General features: G+C 29.6%; 1 protein-coding gene across 2 annotated transcripts in view; it reads right to left on the reverse strand.

Annotated features, from left to right (window-relative positions):
• The window catches only part of LOC116432487 (neurotrimin), a 281,335-nt gene that overhangs the window by 30,703 nt on the left and 229,519 nt on the right, over positions 1–21,113 (reverse strand). Inside the window, exons 1-5 of one of the 2 annotated variants that reach the window (XM_076364515.1) lie at positions 12,653–13,066; positions 11,448–11,655; positions 9,971–10,129; positions 1,324–1,452; positions 1,052–1,189 (exon numbers count right to left, since the gene is read on the reverse strand). In XM_076364515.1, the coding sequence (XP_076220630.1) occupies positions 1,052–1,189; positions 1,324–1,452; positions 9,971–10,129; positions 11,448–11,655; positions 12,653–12,739 (721 nt within the window). In that variant the 5' untranslated portion in view covers positions 12,740–13,066. Of the gene's footprint in view, positions 1–1,051; positions 1,190–1,323; positions 1,453–9,970; positions 10,130–11,447; positions 11,656–12,652; positions 13,067–21,113 lie in introns of those variants that run through there. The other variant, XM_031989532.2, reaches the window with a different exon arrangement.

Genomic DNA, 21,113 nt, shown 5'->3' on the forward strand with positions numbered 1-21,113 from the left:
TTTGACCCTTTACATTGGAGAGGTGACTCTCAGTCGCCACTTGGTTCAATGTAGCAGAATTATAAAATTTAATATTTACTATCTAATCATGTGGTATAACGTTTCAATTCCTGAAATATTAAAATAAAATATTTCTGTTCCCCGATTTACGAATTTTAGTATTTATGCATAATTTATAGTGATTATTTATAGTGAAAAATCTCTTGTGTGCAAAGGGTTAATACTAACCGAACGAGAACCGGTCAAATGACCCGATTATAAAATTCCGCGTTCTCTTTCGTTCACTTAACTTTATAGCAATTTCTATATTATCCAATTAATCAAGTTTTGCAATATTTATCTTTACTTTTGTTTCTGTTTTCACTGTAACAAATTTATTATCTGACTTGTTTACTTTTATTTTATTACCAGTTATTTGACTGGTAAGAAAAGTGTCGGTACGGTTAGTGTTACCATTTTGAGTAATAATATAGGTACCATTTTTATAGTATTTCAGTTTTATATTATTACAAGATAGTTTATGTATTTTTTTCAAATTGCGTCTACTATGGGCAATTTGTAACTTTTCTATGGATGCGTAAAAGTTCGCAGTCTACTTATCATGCATAACGAAACGAGTTTAACAATAGAACTTATTTAGCAAATAAAAATATTCAGTTTCAATCTGTTGCGTGAATCACAAAGTGTGCATTTTTCAGGTTTGACGTGATTTTTAATATCGTCTTTGCACAAAGAAATAAATTTATTGAGGAATTTCTTAATAAAAATGTCTTTACGACTATGGCAATTGTAAAATAAACAGTTCAATATGGGTCATTTTGTTAAAACTAGAATTATCAAGCTGTCTAATTGATTAGCATTCATGTTTTCTATAAAAATTATATAAATGCATTTATTGTAATTTTCATAGAACTGTATTTCAATTTTTTTATTAGTATATCGATTCGTTAGGAGTTTCTCAGAAAAACAGCTATGTTTTTAATAATTATAAAAATAATTATAAAAGAGAAATTAAAAATGATTAAATGAATATTGATTTAATTTCAAGTACCATTTTTTATGATCTCGTTGTTTTCCCTCGTCCAATAGTTAATCGATTTTGGGTACGCCTCGGAATTACACTCCAGAGTCATTCGTTGTCCTTCTTGCGCCCCCACCAACTGATTCTGTATCGAAATCATCGGGGTAACTGGAAATTCAGCAGTAAACAAACGAGATTAAATTTAATATGAATCACGCACGTAAATTGTGTTCCACTCGAAAATATGTTTATCAATACAGTGTGTATAATAAATTGAATTTTATAAATTGAAATGTACTTACATTGTACTATGAGCATTATTCTTTTACTGACAGTGGGCGGCACACCGTTGGAGGCGATGCAAAAATATGCACCCATTTGTAATCGATTTACTTTGCTGATATTAAATAATGACCCCTCCACGCTTCTCACTGCAACAACAAAACGGTCTATTTGTTAAAAACAAATGAATGTATGGAGTAATGAAAATTGAAAACAGGAAACATTCAGTTTGTACATCAAAATTGAAATTTTTCATTTCTGTAAATGAAAGTTTGGAAACTCAGGAAACTATAAAGCTTTCTGTACATATAGAGTAATTTTAAAATTCATCTGTAAATTAAATTATTACATTTACATGTAAATTATTTATATTATATGTAAGTATCTTTTGTTCACACCACATTATAGGTTCGGGAGTAAAATTGTCGCTTCAAAAGAATACCGAACTATCTTATTCTTCAAATATTTCGACAGATGTGGATGAAAGGTTTTATAATATCTCTTTTTATATTCAAGAAATTATCCAAAAATAATTTTTGTAAAGTCCATTTTTTTAATTACACTTATTACTGCTGCTCAAAGTTAAGATATGCTTTATAAGTTTACATAAACGTATTACTCGATAAAAGTTCCTTTCATATAAATGTATAAATGATTTTTATATTATATTTGTTACAAAAAAATCATATTTGTATTATTAAATTGAAAATTTGTTTTCATAGTATTTATTAACAGAATATTTCAAAAATTAATGTTCAAATTATTATCATACTTCCAATTCCCATTAAGGTATAATCGCACAATATTATTATTACGTTAGTTAATGAAAATTCATTTAGATTGAATTTACTAATATTCAATTTAATTATAACATATTTAATGTAAATTTATCAACCAATGGAATTCTATTGAAGAAAATTGGTTCTGGGATAACTGTAATTTGATTATTTCGTTATATAACGTTAATTAATAATTTCCTCATAGAAAATTAGATTACACGAAAATATCATTGAACTACAATGCATGTACAAATAATATGTGCAAATGTTAAACAGTGCTTTATGAAATTACTAGATTATATGTTTATATAATATATCATAATTTAATTTAATATTTATTTACAAAAAAGAAGTATAATACCGAAGTAATTTGTAAGTCAGTTGAATTTAAATACTGTATAATTTTCGAGAATTACTTTTAAGTAATTTAGTAGGTATAATTTTTCTAATTCAACTTTTCCCGATAACCCTCACCATTCTCGAGATATTCCACGAGAAAGAATGTTCTGCATTCTTTTCAAGGGGTAATTTCTCCCTTCTACAACCGTGTTAAGGCACGAACGAAAAATAGGTTTGTGTTACAGATGAATTACTTTACCTCCACATAAAGTTTTATAGTACTTTGAATTTCTGGATTCCTGAATTTCTATTCGAGGTATAAAGACAGTTTTTTAAAGTAAAGCACAGACTATTATCTTGATAATAAATCTTAATGATTATCATTGAAAATTGTAAACCATCATATAACTGTGTATGTATCTGTTACGTTAGCATGTCCTATGTTACCGGAAAATCTGGCGTGTTTTATTTGAATAAGTGTAATGTTGTATTTTGTTCTGTTCTAAAAATTGAGGTATATTTATTTAAAGTATCGTAATGACTTTTCTATATATAAAAGTTGACACTTAAATGTATTTCGAAAATTGCAGTTGAAAGTACAAAAAATGTATTATACTCTGAATTAGACTTTTAATTAATTAACAATCAGTTATTAGCTTGATGGAAACTTCTGAATGAATTATACCCACAAAAATTCTTCATCAAATGAATTTTGAATATAATTGCAGAGCATATTCGAGAAATAATATAATTGGTCTCTTAACTTAAAAGTAATAATTTTCTAATTTGCCATAATTTTCTGATTTATTAATAAAATAGAGTTAGATCGTTGAAGTTCTAGACTATGTATTAGTTAGTCAGTTACACATAACAGTTTGTTTGTTTTCGTTCAGTTTATCTCGCTCGTTGCTATTTTTTTACACAAAAACTTGGCCATTCTTGGTCGTTATATTTAAACCTTTCAGATTCGATGAACATTATAATGTACACTGTTTTACTATTTCAATATCTGATAAAATATTAAAACAGTGATAGACACCTATATGTACACCCTTATCTAGTCTATTTCTATCAGAAAGGTAGTATATTACCATTATTTTATTCGCAATAATGTCATTTCTAGTGTACTTAATGTTAATCCTTTGTTATTAGGTGAGTGAACATAATGTTGTACAATAATCAAGTATGAATTGATTAGAGATTGAAATAACTCACTGCTAGGATCAACATAACAGTTCTCAATTTTATTTAGGTTAAAATTCCCAATAAATTACCATTTTTTTGTTTCCCAGAGTAAAAAATTCACTAAACAGTATCACCAATTCCAAACTCAAGTCCATCAAATACAACTAATCTATCAATAAAAACGTAATTAAAACCTTAAAAAATTAGTGATATTTAATTATCATTTCGATCTAGTCCTTTAGCATATAAACCGTTTAGTCTGAGCACACAAATTGAATGAGTTAACAGGAAGTTTGATAACGCTGGTAATTATAGGCTAAGCACATAAATTAATTATGTGATAAAATGTTTCGAAGTACTATCGTAGACTGGTGTTATTGATATCGTGAAGCTTTATTTAATTATGTAAACGCTCCACCGTACACGTACGCAGCGGATATATTGTTCGATCCACGATAGTCCTTTATTGAAGTGCAGCGTTTCTGGTGGTGAAATATTTTAAAATTCGTTTTGTAATCGAATTAACTATTTTACCGAGATACTGGATATTATATATATATGTACACACACACATATATTTGCCGGTACGCGTCCATAAATTCGCCGAGCTTGTTACTTCTTTTAGCAGAATAATAATTACTTGCGAACCGACGGTGTTGATTTCACGTCGCAAAAAGCCCCGTAATACCGTGTCCGAAATTAATATTAACTGATCAGCCAGGGTTTGCTTCCGCGCCATCGATACTGCGAATATTCCAGGCTTTTTGTTAATCCGTTCAATCCGAGTGGGTGTTCGATGGTGTGAACATGCATGTATCCGGAGAATTGTATCGTCGACGCAACACCGGCTTGGAATTTCTTGTTGCAAAGTACTTTACCCGGGGAACGACCGATTATATTCTCTTACGACATTTATGGGCCGGTTTTACAGATTTGGAGTAAAAAGTTGCATGATTTAAAGCGCGTCTACATACGATGAATATAAATTGATTTTTTAATGCCGTCGCACAACAAATCTTAAATGTCGAAATAGCTAAACTATATTTCGAATTTTTTTAACTTGAAGTGAAGTGTTAGATAATTTAAAGCACGTATACATACGGTGAATAAATTGATTTTTTAGTGTCTTCGCGCAACAAATTTTAAATGTCAAAGCACCTTTATTAAAATTTGAAGACTGAACGTTCGATTTTGATGAACATTCATTTCAAATTCGTACCTCACTTAAACCTTGAATAACGGATGGTTTTAATTTGTAATATATTTTTTAATAAATATACCTTTCAAAAAGGAATTTCGCAGTAAGTTTAATTTATACTGTTAATTGAAGTTACATGTTACACTTGTATTTACCGGGTAAATTATAGCTGCATGTGCATATAAACATATAAATAAATTGATACATCAGATAACTCTGCATTTGTCATGCAAAAATGAAAACTCTTTTCGGCTTAAATCTGTTTTGTTTCTAGCATTGTCTTTCGTCACTGCTAAAGTTAAGTGTTTGAATTCAAGCCGCAGTTAACCTCGAACAATCTCGTTTCTAAAAAAGGTCTTTTATTGCCCGCTATTGTATTAGCTAGACGCATAAGCTCTGTCGTATCTTGCGTGCTCATTTTCGACACATAATAGACTGTCATTGTATTTGTTTTTTCAAGCGAACCCGATAGTTTCATTATGTAGGATGGTAAATTGTGTTTAATAGACCACGAGATATTGAAACAAGAAAATCTCTCAGTTTTAAATAATTAGTGGATTATGATTTTATACATTTATGACAAATATGAGTTCATAAAATATAGAGTAGAGAAATGTTTATCAGAATTCAAGAACGTTGTTGCTCTATTTTGAATTATTTATTATGATTTATTTCTTAACTATGCTCTTTATATCTAATTATTTTATCGTTAATAATTTATTAAGAAAAGAAACAATTCTGATACTTATTCCGTTTACGTTTACTCTAAAGGTTAATGATTGATAATAGAAAAGCAATATTTAATTTATACCTAAAAAACTAAATAATACTTAGATTTCTGACACGATATTGTAAGACAAGGAGTTAATACTAGAACTACGTACTAGTCAAAATGACTGATTTCGATATTTTTGTTTTGCAATTATTGATATCTTAAAAGCATTGAATATGCGAAATGATCTTGAAAATAAATAGTTTCACTTCAATACTATAATAAATGTCTGAACATGCTGAAAATAATCTATTGTTATAATTTTTATAGGGATTACATATTAATCGTATTAAATGCTCGGTAGTTCAGTGTTGAATTATTTATTATTTTATTATTTAATAATCTAACAAATAACTTGCTATTATGAACACTAAGCCTACCACGACTCTTCAAATAAACGTTTTCAAAATTAAACATTTAGTGTTAATTAGGGAAAATTTTGATTTTATATAAAAATTGAGAATTGAATAATCGGTGTGTAGACATGAAAATTAGCAGTGTTAGTTGGAGACACTGCGTGCTTCAGAAAAGTTAACAGGACAGTAATGTTACTACATTGCAAAAGAATTATGGCACTTTAAGAAAGAATGCTGTAGAGCTGTGGTTCTCAAACTTTTTCATTTATGTGACATTTGACAACACATTTTCCTAATGTGAACGTGTCAGCACAATGTTTCTAATTAAGTCTTTGACAGCTGCTGTCATGCGTACACGGCACTGTCAGTTAACGGATATCAGTTGTCATCGTGTTGACGTGACCTTACTATGATAGTATTAACAGATTAATTCCTTACGTTATAATAACAATTTTTACTGTAGCAACAGTTAGTGCTATGCTATATTTAAATAAAGGTTTGAATGTTTCTAACTGAAAGAATGGTAATAATGAACTGAAAGATTCGCGTTAAAGTGTTTAAAGCTGAACATCGAAGTATTAGGAACTCGATGTTTGTAAAATTTTGTATAACATTTAGAAATTAGAAATCCAACTGAAATCAGATGAATTTGAAATTCCGGAAAATGTAGAAGCTCCGAAGGGAAGTAGCACGTAAATATAAATTAAAATCTTCGAAATTTATAGAAAATGACCGATTACGGAATTATGTAAAGTTTGCATAGTATGAATGTTTTTAAATTGTGTATCAAGTTCGCTATAAAAAAGATAAAAGAGAAAACTTCCGAAGAAGGAGAATTTAAACAGAAATTTAAGTATGTCTGAAAATGGATCTTGAAGGATACGGAAATTTACCATATTGCTCGTTTTAACTATGTTAACCGGAAGATTTACGAACAAAGTAATTAAGTTAATTGTCAAATATTTAAAGTGTGGAGAAGGAAAATGGATGATGCGGATGATTTTGAAAAGTGACAGGAATGTTGCGTCGAATTTGTGGGGAAAATGGGGCTGGATGCTGTCAAGGAAATACATGCATAATGTTCCGCTTAATGATTTGATACAGGAACTCATTAAGCGAATTTATGAAGATTTATCAATGACTGATTTATTGGGGCGATGTTAGGCGAATGTACCTAGAATTATAACGAAAGGTTTAATGGCTTACCGCGGTATCTCGCTTCAAAAGATTTACACTGCGGTGTTAATATTATTCAAATTCAAGTATTGGAAACAATGGGAGTAGTAATTGGTTTGATTGCTATATCATGTTTTGCTGTTTAACATGGAGATTATAATACCAATAATTGGTATCCAGAGAATAAATGACAATAGAGAAAAGACTTGTTTTTAAAAAGTGCAAATATGTATTTAAACATTTTCTGGAATAAGAATTTGACACAGCTATAGACGGTTGTGTGTGTTATATTTTAATTGTTATAATATGAAAGTATATGTAAAATTTCAACTGTGTATAGTTCAAAACATTTTTTTGTCAATTAGATATAATATTTCAAGATATAATATTTTTGAGTTGTTAGAGATGACATTAAATTAATAATTGCAAAATTTTAATTTTTGGAGTTAATCTACTATGCAGTTACTATGTTATACTTACTATTGTGATTATTACAAATATTGAATGGTTTTAAATTTTTATTTTAGATATTTAATATATGACAAAATGGCACAAGTATATCAAGACAATAATTTGATGACTCCCTCCTTCTCGTAAAATTAAAAAATAAGAAAATGAAGTTCGAATTTCAACAAAAAACAAGCTTCATTTATAAGTAAATTACAATTTATTTATGATCTTATCTTTATTACGCGAAAGTTAACATTTATGGATTTACATTACACTCAAATTGCTTTTATTTCAAATAATGAGAAATAATTACTTTATTACGTTTTGCAATATAACATGAAAGAAATAATGCGTGTGACAATGTATTTTACTCAGTATATAACCAATTTCCTTTAGAAATAATGTCTAATATTTAATTTGATTCGATCGATAAACTTAAATATTAGACAATAAATAAATATAATTTATAACATAAACATAAATATTAAACGATAAATAAACAGATCTTATAATATATATTCATAACACAAACATAAATATTGAACAATAAATAAACATTAGTTATGTATTTATTGTCTAGCATCTGAGTCTAATATCATTTCGCAACTTTCTCCATTAGAATTAACTCTAACACCTCACAAATTTATTGGGTTTCCTTTAACGTACTTCGCATATCCTATAAAATTCAAAATGCAGGATACATTTTTCTCTCCGCAGGCAAGGCAGCTTCCTGTGGAAGAATATGCCGCGGGCTACAGTCGTGCGCGGGTAAAAGACAAAAGGATGATTTATGTACCCCCTCGCATGCGAATCAGAATGTTGGTATTACTTCGTGTTACTGTACGAAACGGGTAGCGTGTATTTCATTCTGACGTCATCGGCATGCCAACAATGCAGGTGAAATGACAGGTTCTCGCGTGGTGTTCCCTGTACACGCGTCCTATTCGTTAAGTAAGTTTGAAAGCCGCCGGTGATAAATTTTCATTGCATGTCCATCGTACTTCATATATTCCTTAACGCTCTATTGACTTCGCATAAGCGCAGGTCGGAAACATTTTTTTCTTCTGGCGTGCACGGTGTTCACGCAGAACGCTATTGACAACGGAATGATACATCGGGCACGGTGTCCAAGTTTTAGACACACGCAGCTGGAAAGGGCCACTGACTTGGATCCAATTGAAAATCTATGGGACATCACCTTCTTCACCAATTTCGCAGTTTTTAATACTTTAAGTGTTTCAAGAATATATTCGATCAAATATGATTGAAATACGTTATAACAAAATCGGAAATTTCTCTATTGGATTTTTCCAGAAGTGTATATTTTTATTATACATAGATTCATTAATATTATTTATGTAATTTAAAATGTATTTTATTGGAGTGAAAATATTTTTATATTAAGTAATCAAATATTTGGGAAAGAAAAATTGGAAATTAAAAATTTAATTTGTTTCAGAAAATACAGTGATATTTTGGTTGGTCAAAGTTATTGGTTGGTATAATTAAATCTGGCATTCAATGTTCAAACTTTGTTATAATATTATGTTATATTATTTTTTGATAGTTGTGTTTTGTTTAGTAGTATTTAGTTTAGTATTATTCTAAAATGTATTAAAATTACGATTATATTTTTGGTCTTACCTAAATTTTATTTTAGACAGCAAAAACGAATTTCAGTTCTGCATGGGGAGTATACACATAATTAAATAAAAAATTCCTATCTTTTCATGACTCGACATAATCTCGACATAAACTCGACATAAACATTAAAAGGATTAATAACTTGTCGTTAACACTTGTGTCATTACACTTGTACACTTTAATATTCGACAAACTTTTATTCACGAATTGTTTTTTTATATAGTTACTGTTAAAATAATTCATACACAAATATATTAACGTATGTTTGACATAAGAATTACAAATTGACTGTTCTGTTTATAAAAAGTTAAATAATTCTCTATTTTAGTCATTTATTTTAGTGTATTCATAAAAGGACTCTAATATTATTATTGTACCACCATTTCTATTAATTATTCACTATCCTATTTTATGTAAAATAGAATGACATCCTTCGTACTGTTTAATTATAAATTATATAATATTTTTATCGCATTATTAACTATTTGTTTTTTAATATAAATAGAAGTAGATAAGAATTTTAAAACATCAGGTGACGTTGTTATATTTCATATTTTTCTGATAATCCTTTTGAGTGCTTGGTCAGGAATAATTACATTGAATTACATGGATTGGAAGGATTCTTCTGACTAATCACTCTAATTTTAAATAAAAATATGGCCGATCATATCAAACGTTGTGAATATTCTCATTTCATTTTCTTTCAGAAGAATTTTTGCGTGACGTATTCAGTATTACACCATGTACATCTGAATTTAAGCTTCTTACCTTCTTCACCATTCGCAAGAAGTATAGTTTGTCCATCTTCTCTTCTCCAGGTGATATTTGGCGCCGGTATTCCTGTGGCCGCGCAACGCAGTGTAACATTGCTGCCTTCTCTAACAACCATGTCCGTGCTCGTAGAACTATCCGAGATATCAGGCGGAACTGGAAACAGTAAAATCACGGATTATTGCTTAGTAGATATTAATTAGCCCTGCTACATCCTTTGCGTCCAGTTTAACTGAATCATATCTTCATTTTCTTAGCACTATTTTATTTCTTTACTATTCTTCGATTTAGTTGCATTTTTATTTTGTCAAAAGTTCTTTCAACGTTGAGAATAGTGTGAGAATATTATTAGAGTATGTGTTCCTAATTTGTCAATAATATTTTAAATTTTTAGATACATTAAGGAACGTAGTACAGATATATATTTTGCAAAAGTTACATAAGTAAGGGTATTGTGTAACGTTCTGAAGGAAATCGAGATTCTAGAATACAATTATTACAATGATTGAACAATTTCTATTGTTCCCTTAGTAATCGAATTGGTAAATTTCTTAAACATGTGCTCTTTAGAATATAATTGCTCAGTGTCCGTAGTATCTGTTATATCTACGGTAATTGTAAATAAGAATTTGTAATTTACATTTGTTCAAAGAGTACACTGATTACAATGAGTTACAAAGAGTACAATGATTCATCAGAATAAACTATGTTCTCTTTGATCAAAATAAAATTTTCAATGCTCTATAATATATAAGTTTGGAATTCATGCCAAAATTGTAATTTTTGAAGTAATACAATTTAAGCGTATGTATCTGTATTTCCATTCCCACACATTATTTTCTGACAACCGCAAAAAGGAAATAGTTCATTTTCTCGTCTAAACAAATGACTTGTTTTACAAGTGAAGTAGAAATGTCTTTAGTGTTTGTCAACCCACAATTACAAGCTTAGAAATATTGTCATTTAAACACAGTTGTGTTATGTCAGAAATTCAACGTTAATTCTATTAACGCTCTGTACAAACTCCTTTAAGTTTGCTTATCATTTTCTGTACGATATAAAAGTACTATAATAGAAGAGTTTTTTTAAAAAACACAGTAGATGCCACCATTGTACAATGTTGTGTTTTCATTATCCTTTAATAAACACAATTTCAGCGCGATCTTCTTATTTACAAGTGGTTACTAATATTCTGATAATACAGAAAAATGATAATATGATATAACGATATAATAAATTGAACGTAACGTTGAGTACTTTCTCCCTTTTTCTGAAAAATTTGAAATCTGCCACTTTCAACCTTTTTTACAAGTACTCTTTACCAATATTCGTACGGTATGTTGTTTTTAGTTAAAGTTAATCGTGTTTAAGTAAAATATAAATACATTTAACCGAGTAACATTGCAATCTTAGTTAAAAAATAAAGTTCCAAAATATAAAATTGTTTAACGCTTAGAAAATTCAGCGAACCAACCTACAACTTCCAAATAGCCAGTTTGACTCTTCATCGGATCGGTATTAAGCTGACACATATAAGCGCCTCGGTCCGATAAACGAACATCTCGTATGTGCAGGTACCACGTTTTCTGCTCTGCGTGTGTCACCCCGATCCTGTGATTCTTTGTAATCACGTGATTGGCTATCGTTAAAATTGTCTGTGTGTCCACTCGTAGCCACGCTACCTGAAAAAAACGAGACAAGAAAAACGTTAGATACAATTTTATCCGGTTATCAGCTCATTTAATAACATTCTCATTTAATACAGCACATTGGATTGATGCAAATATTTTGAAGTCCTTTGGAGCAAGTAAAAATACTATTGGCTATATTTTTCTCTTAGAAATGACAACACGTTTATAATGATGCAATAAATAAGATTATAGAAAAATATAGAGGGTAATAGCAACCATTGGAAATCATATAATAGACTAACAAGGAAAGGCATCAAACACAGAAATTCAAAAAACTATAACAATTCGTGTGTAAGTAGAGTAGGTCAAATTTACTACATTGCAATCTTTTTTCGTGCTGAATGTCACTTCGTATGGGTGAAACCATCCCTTGAAAAAAATGAAAATTCCTCTTTCAAGAGATAGCGAAACAACGTTTAAACAAAAAATGCATTGTTCCTTCGCGTCTATAAAATTGCAAAATAAGATTTTTCAGAATTTTGAAAACTTATTCCACACCCACGATGTTCTCTAGATCTAGCATTAACAGATTTCCATCTCTTCCGAGTCTTTCGAAACAATTTAAATGGAAAACATTTTTCCAATTTCGAACAGGTAAAACGTGCAATACAATTATTTGTAAACACTAAATCCAGAGATATTTATAAAAGAATGGAATAATAAAAGAAGAGGCAAATGTTTCTAAAAATCGAATTCATAAGCGATACATTGAAACGGACGGAACTTACGCAACAACAAACAAAAATGTAATGTAATGTCATTTCGTGAAGTAATATTTTTAGATAAACGTTTCCCGTCGATTTCGCGTTAAAACACTCGACTCGTGTCTTCTACAAATTTATCTTCATAATTCACAATTTTACACTCGATGTTTACACAGAAAACTTTTGGTAACTCCGCTGTTTGAATACCTTTTGTCCGCTATCTGTTCGAATGTACCTACGCGATAGAAGGAAAGGACATAAAATGAATTCCGATCGGTACCAACTGATTGCTGCGTCGCGGCAGGAAAAGAAACAGCGCAGCGCTGTGTCTGGTCAACTTCGAAGCACAGTGCAATGCCCGGACAAGTCATACCGTCGTATTTCAACGCATGCCGTACATTGTTGCCGGTCGAACTGTACCTTGAAAAGCGGGTTATTGTTAAACGTAGTACAATTGTAAATGTCTCATTGTTCTACTGTGTTTTACGAACGGAGCAACCATTTGAGGATTCTGTTTTCCGGTATAGTAAAGACTTCGACATTAACCCCTTGCCCTACAATATTGTGTTAGACTCGCGACGAAAATTTTAAACGTAGGCATGAAACGAGCATTAGAATTTTTGTTTTCTTAATAAATCATTAACGGTCAAGTAGTTGTATCGATCATAGTTAAGAAATAAATCGTAAGGCAAGCGGTTAAATTGTAGTGATCATTACCGTTCGTAAAGAAATAAATTGAAGTTTATTTGTTAAATATGTTGTTTCGCATCTTTAAGGTTTAGGTATAATAATTCAAGAATTAAGAAGGGATTATTGTATTTGAAATTATTCATTGTCTTTTAATATGTATTTAAGATGTATTTGAAATTGTTAATTGTAAATTAGTAAGGTGAGATCCTTTTAGAATAAACAGATGTGGAAAAAAATTGAAAAGTTGGAAATTTTAGAAGTTATGGAAGTTCACAGTTAAGAATGTATTGTTGGAAAGTGATCTATCATTGCGACAGGACTCTAGTTGCTTTTCATTAATTTTCTGGCATTTTTTAGTCTACAAATAAAAGTTGTGATGTATAAGGAGATTTATAAAGGAATGTTAAATATGTGTGAGAAAATGGATGAGAACGCAATTTCGAAACGCTAAAAGTAAAATGTACGAAAGGTATTAATGAAAACAGTTTTAGAAAAGTTACAATTAAAATTAGAAATAATTTTGTGACTTATTATGCATTAGAAATTAGAAAAAATTTTGGTTCTTATCAAGTAAATGAATAATGGAGAGAAAACTATGTTTTATTAAAAAAGTTTAAGCGATAGGTAATAATTTTCATATAATTTTTGTTTATGTGACCTGGTCTTGACAGTTCCTGCAAGCAGCAAAGACTTGAATTTTCTGTAGCAGCGAATTTCTCTTCTTTCTTCTTTTTTTTTGTCATAAAAAACTACCACATTTTGGCAAAGTTTGGACATGCGATGAATTAGTGAAAAAATGTAAAAAAGTTGTAAGAAATAGCAACAGAAGTTTGAATTTTTTAATTTAAATTCCTATTCACAAGCGTTTCCCTTCTTCATTGAAGAAAAAAGTAATTGAAATTTCCCCATACCTGGTCATTTGCATTTTCAATGAAAGGTACAATCACCTTTTTATCTGTGATGAATGCAATGGACAAAAGAAAGGACCGAAACTCATTCATCTGTATGTAAGAAGGACGAAGATAAGATCAGGCGTTCGGAGCAAGCGTCGACCGCGCTTAAAGCAGTAAGAACGTTGAAGGAAAAAGAAAATTCTGACCAACAGCGGTTCTTTCAAAAGAACAAAGTATTATTATACAGCGAATAAATGGTAAACTTGTTGTAAGTTACAAATTTTTACGAAAGTATTTTAGATATTTTGAATATTTATAACTTTCAAAATGGTAGCTATTTTATTAGTAATTAAATTCTGTGTGGTTTGTATTCGAATTAAAACTATTCATAAACAAATTCTGCTGTTGTTATTTTTAGTTTTCAGTTTTAAAAGAACTTAGTTAAAAGTTTTAAAAATAAACGAAGGTAGTGAAAAATACTTTTAAATATTTCGTTAGTTGCTTCATGTTAACTTATTTTTAAAAAGAATATTTGGTCTTTTTTATTTCAAAAGTACACAATACATCATTGATGTTACCAACAAGCACTGAAAATTTCATTATTCAACATAGAATATTTTAAGAGACTGTCCATTTTTATTTCGCCAAATTTTAAAAGGTTATGTTAGTAGAGAGTTTTTTAGTAAAGTTACATTAGTAAAAAATAATTAAATCTACCTAATGCTCACGAAGTTTTAACAAAAGTAATGGAAACTATGTTGCAATTTCGTAAAAACAAACAATAATCGATTTTCACAAATAAAAATCATTCCACGTAAAGAATTGCTCTATATATTCTTTAACTAAAATTGTAAACGTGCACTGTACCTCGAACGATAATTACATTTTTCAAATGAATCAAATTAATCTAAACAATGATTTATTTAAACAAGAATTACGGTTAACGCCAGACCTTTTTTTACACCCTTGATTCATCTAAGAAAAGGTTGAATTTTGCTTTCAGTATTTTTCTCCCCAGTGAAATGAGCACAAGAAGTATTCGAGTCACTTCACAAGTATAAATTCAGCATTTCCCAGGAGAACCGCTAATGGACGTATTATTCCCTATCTGCTTTTTAAATTTTCTTATGAAATGAAAGATGGAGTCGACCTGCCAAGAAAATAAGAAAGGAAGACTGAGGAGCTTACCAAAAAATTCCCGAGGAAACTTTGGAATTTGCTATGATAATATCGAACATTGAAATATTCTGTCTCATCACGGGAAACGCGACGAAAACTCATAAAAACCCCACGAAGATCAGTAGAAGATACGATTTCATTCACAATATTTCATAAAACTTTACCTTTGATACCGGTTTCTCGGTTTCTAAGGTGTATAAAGTATTTCCTAGTAAAGAGTTCATTGAACGTATTTTTTCTCTAAAATTCAATCCACCAATCGTATTTCACCCGAATGGTATTAAGAACGATTTCATTGATCGGAAAATATCTCAGTTCGTATGATGCATAGTTTGATTAAGAGGAAACCGAAGGTAATATATTTCAAAGAGTAGAAACGATTCAATGTCTATATTATGCAGTTATATATATTGGTTTGATGTAGAAGAGTTGCACCATAAGGGAATCATTGTTTCTCAGAGACAAGTTTCAGCTTGTGGCGTAAATTTGTTTAAAATTGAGCAGGTCATAGGCAACAATGGTGAACATATCTCTTAACATTAGAATTACTAACCGATCAAAGTGAGGTATATATTTCAGTTTCTTTATTTCATAATTACTGAAATTATGACAAAGTTTCTATGCGACCCTATTAACAAATGAATGTATTTAATATGTTTGTAAAATAGTAATACATTACATGTCGTCAAATGTCGACATCAAATATTCATATCTAGAATGAAAACTTATAAACAAATAATTCAATTGTTCAAGCAACACAAGATTTGTACATAACTATCCTTTTTTCTAGTATGAGATCAATATTGAATTAATTTTCTTCTAGCGAAGATTTTGAATACTTCAAAAAATTCCTTTCTTTGTTATTTATTTTATTCGTTATACTGTAGTTAGTTTTTATTATTAAAAATTAGTTGCGTTACAACTTTAAAGTTTTATACACTTTAACAAATCTTAGAAAGGGTTAAAAACAAATCAATTCAACAGCTCAGTACTCCGGACCTAAAAAATTTCGATTTCTCGAATAAAACGAACCTATTTATTTACGAATCTAGTAGACACGAGAAATGCGTTCGTAGGGTCGCGATCTTGCTTCGCACGCACTTCCGAAAAATCCGTGGGCCACGGAAAGTTTCTGGAAAAGTAAAACGAGAGAATTGTAAAATCGATCGGTAAACGGAATATAAAGCGTTCTGCTGCAGTATTTCGAAAGTAGGTTGTGCTTATTGCAGCGAGCCGTTTGAAAACGAGACCGTTTGGACGGACGGTGTCCGGACTTTTATTATGGTGAGCTCGTATCTTACATGGATTATGATAGCTACGTGGAATGCAGCTCACATTGCGAACGCGCGGAAATGTGCTAAGAATGCCGGTGAGCTACGATTATTTGGCTATTTACAACGATCCCGCTCTCTCCCGCCTCTGCCTCCTTCCGTTTTCGTCGTATATTTCGTCGTAAGAATGTGCACAATTATTATGACGGGACGGGAGAAACAAAAAAAATATTTGATAGCGGGTAGATAAAAACCTGAAAGAAAAACAATCTCGGCGAGGGAGACAATTTTCAGGGTAGAATGTTCGGAAGTTCAACAGAAAATTATTATCTTATGAATACAGTTATTTGTTAAAGGTAATTATGTATTTTAATTTTAAATGTATTTACCTTAAACGATGATTAAACGTTTTATCGAATTGAAAATAACTACAAGTAGATGTAATTAATCGATAGAATGTATTTATGTTATTTCTATTAGATTTGCAAATAATAATTATTCCAACAAAATTTGTATTTTATTTACTATAGATGTATTATTGATTTGACTTATGTTACTTGATGTAATTTTCATAATATCATGTTGGAAGAATATACCATTTTCATGTTTATTACTTTATTTATTTATATAATTAATGACGCTTCCATTGCAATGATGGTAATACTGGCGACTCATAAAATAAACTTAATGAGAAGCGGAAGGAAGTTACATTGCAAAACAGAAGAAAATGAATGGCAACAGTATTAAATACCTAAAACCATATTAGGTTGTGGTAAGTAAACTTTTATTTCAAGAACAACAGAGAATACCTTAAAAATTGTTTACAGTTCTCTTACTAAATAGAATGTTATGAAAAGAATAGTTTGTAGATGTTTTGCGTAAAACATCGTTGGTTAAAGAAAAAGTATTTGAATTACCTGGAAAATTCAAATTAAGTACAGAGCTCACTGAAAGAGACTCCTCGTACTTGGAGAAGCATGGTAAGTATATGTGTTCTTTTACTGAAGCACGTAGTCGTTCGCGTAGAGAGAAAAATATCTAGGTACTCTACGGATACGTAATATCTTGCCTTCAAGATATAAAAAGAGAAAAACTGAAATGTTTCAATCACGCAACTGGAAAGTATACCTGATATCAAATGTTGAAAGACGATTCCCAAATTGGACGGTTATATACAAGAGCCAGACAGTTCCATTTTTGGTGAATATTTAGATTTTGTTATATGTTCCAGAACATCTGATTCTTGTATTCAACCCTTCAATTTTGGATTGGACTTGTTTCGTATTAACATTGCTGTTTATTTTGTCACTGTTAACTAAACAAGTCAAAATAAACCGTTTCACATATTTTATTTCACAATTATGATAAAGAATTTTGCGCGTAAAAGTAATAAATAAATTTTGCTAAGATAAACTCTATTATTTCTTATAAAAAATTTAAAATATGTCGTTTTCGCTTCTTGCTGTTTCTAGTTTTTCATCACGGTGGTTACACGTAGTAAATACAACTGAAAATACACGAGAATTTCGTGAGGAATTTAATTTTGTATCTAATAAAAAGAAACACAGGAATGCATAAGAATGCAAAATGCATATTGTCAGTGTAATCTTTCGTAATTTTGTATGTAATACACGTAGCATATAATTTTCATAAATTTTCAATGAGAGATGGGTACGTATGGACATGCTATAAAATCGTTTCTGGATAAGCAAAGTCTTCATTTATTATAACATAATATTCCGTTTCCGTTTTCATAACTTCACTATATTTGTGTCGTAACATCCTCCGATTTATACGGTACTTTATTTATACGATTTTGCACCACACGGTTTTCAAAATAACAGATTTAAGGAAAAATGTTGAAAACAAACATTTTTGCTCAGCACATATTTCAATAGTAAATTTTTTATTTCATTCAGTTGGTAACACTGGCATTAAATCTAAAAACGGGGATTAGACTTTTTGTATATTAGCTATCAACAATTATAGTATTTGTAGCATTTTTATAATTTATTTAAAATTGTACATGTTTGGTTTCTTGGTTGATCTTTTGGTTTCATTTTTCATGGATTTTATATTTCTCGGTTCTATAAAATGAATTATGTACGTATTTATAGTTTTATACATTTGTCATTTAACGAATGAACTGATATTTTTATGTTTTTCGAGGTGTTTTACTTTTGTTCTACGTTAAAAAAATTAATTTAATTAAATATTTAATTCACTAAATTACGCATATTTTGGTTTGTTTTCGATTTACATGGTTTTATATACAAAAGTGGGTGTAATCTGATTTATTATACTCTTTTAAACGATTACTTGTCCTTTGCAATTATTATCTTTATTTCAATGAAACATCTGCTGACCACAATTTGTCGCGATATTTTTTCATATCACAGACGTTACCGCAAATTGCATTTCTACAAACTTTCTACATTTCAAGAGGTTAGAGTATTAAAAAATACACTTTCAAAGTCAGAGAACATGATTCTGTGCTCTGATATAGGTACGCATTTGCTTTCAGTTTCGTATTTCAAGGAATAGCCATATTGAACATTCTGAGTTCTACGTTTCATTCTGAACGATTCAAGCTACCGTTTAAAGAGAAAAAGAATTTCTCATTTATAAAAATTTCTTCGTAATTGCGTTCGGTAGAATTACTTTATTTTTTAAAGCATTCAAAAGCTTCAATATATGAAGCTGTATTATATATCAAACTCCTAAATTTTAAAGAAAAATAAAACAATGTATCGATCTTTTGTCATTTGTGTAATTAAATTATTTATGATTGTGTATTCCAGATATTAGAAGATCTTCAAAGGGTTAATCAGTATTACTACAATTAATATTATTGTAGAAAGTTGGAATTTCATACTCGTTCTATATTTACGTTTATTCTGAGGATTAACAATTAATAACGAGGAAATAATATTTATTTTAAATTTAAAAGAATCATATGTAATTCACTAATATTTCTTAAATTTTGGTTTAAATATTCATAGCGATTCTGATACGTTATTCTAAAGCAAGAGTATAAACATTAATCTTTGCGGTTTAATGATTCAAAGCAATTATCAGAATAAACAGTAGCATCTAATCGAGTCTTTAGCGTATTCACTTTAGTATACTCCTATGTCATTCACCGAAATTAACTTGAATATTTAAACCGTTCGCTACTCACTTCTAATTTGTCTGTAATCCAGAAAAGTGATTTGATATTTAACATTTCACTGAACAGCTATGAACAGGCTTTTTAGTGACTTAAAATTATATATTAACGAGCAATCTAATATTTTTATCTGAATAGTAATCCTCAAAGAATAATTACATTAGGTTACTCTATAATTTACTGATTTATGATTGCAATTGCTATTGCTATTAATGGTTTGATTAAAAAATCCTTAGACACTGACTACTAATTTTTCATAAATTGTTAAATAATTGCCATTAAGATGTGTTGTGTTGTAGTTCGCTTCGACCTGATGTAAAAATATATTAGCTTACCTCATAAATAATACGGTTTCTTATACTTTTATTATTTTTAAAAATTAAAGTGAACAACACTTTTTTAATCCAATTATAATAGATAGATAATCTATAGATAGTAAATGAGTATATATTTTAAGTTAAAAATGTTTCGTTCATCTCCATTTTTAAAAATAAAAGAAGTATACAGCTATCATATTATTTATGGGGTGAGTAAATAAATTTCAAATTAACCAGAAACGAATGTAAGTGTGTTGCTGCCCCTAGGAAGATGGTGTAAATCACTTTAGTTTGTATTAGGGTAGGTAGAGGCGAATCCGATCACAGATTCGATTCGTCTAATTCGTCGGATTCTTTAATACTAAATTTATGGACATTTGCTTACAGTTTGTTCTATCATTCTTCAAAAACTTGATATTCGTTCATTTAAATTTTGGAAATGACAGGTTGAAAAGTAATTAATTAGAATATATATTTGGGTAATTGCATCAATCAAAATCGACCCAAACATTTGCCAAATAATATTTATAAAATACTAGTCTTAAATTTCTTCATAGAAACTCAAAGAGTACATACATTAACCCCTCGCCGTATAATAACGTGTCAAACTCGTGAATATTTCAAACAGATCTTAATGAGCACAAATGTTATTAAATTAACATTAAATATTATTCTTTTGTTGTCGATTATTATAATTTATAGTGTACATAAAATATGCTCAGAATTTTTCTCTTTTTTCAATAAATAATTAGACCGACACGAATAGTATCATTCCCTGTTTGACAGTAAAGAAATAAAAATACTTGAATATTAGTAATAGAGAATGAGAACGATTTTTTAATACTGAATCTTCCGAATAGGCAAAATCAGCAGTCCCTAAATTCTTCATTTATAGTTATTTACAACTATAATTATAATTAACGACAAAGTAGTTGCATTGATCATAATTGAGAAACAAGTCATACGGCAAGGGATTAAGATTTCAATTGGTTTATGATTCAGATTGTGTATTACTAAGTCAATTTCTTCATTCATTTCTCAGAGAAGAATTTGTCACCTTTTCAGTAACTATAAAAGAAGAATTTAGGTGATTTTAACCCATTTGATAAATCAAGCGTTAAAAATTCATTCTCATCCTTTATTATTAATATTCAAGTATTCTTATTTCTTTACTGTCAAAGAGAGAATGATCAGATTCGTTTCGGTGTACCATGCTTCCTCGAAGA

Source organism: Nomia melanderi, chromosome 1 (genome assembly GCF_051020985.1).
Source record: "Nomia melanderi isolate GNS246 chromosome 1, iyNomMela1, whole genome shotgun sequence".
Lineage (NCBI taxonomy): Eukaryota > Metazoa > Arthropoda > Insecta > Hymenoptera > Halictidae > Nomia > Nomia melanderi.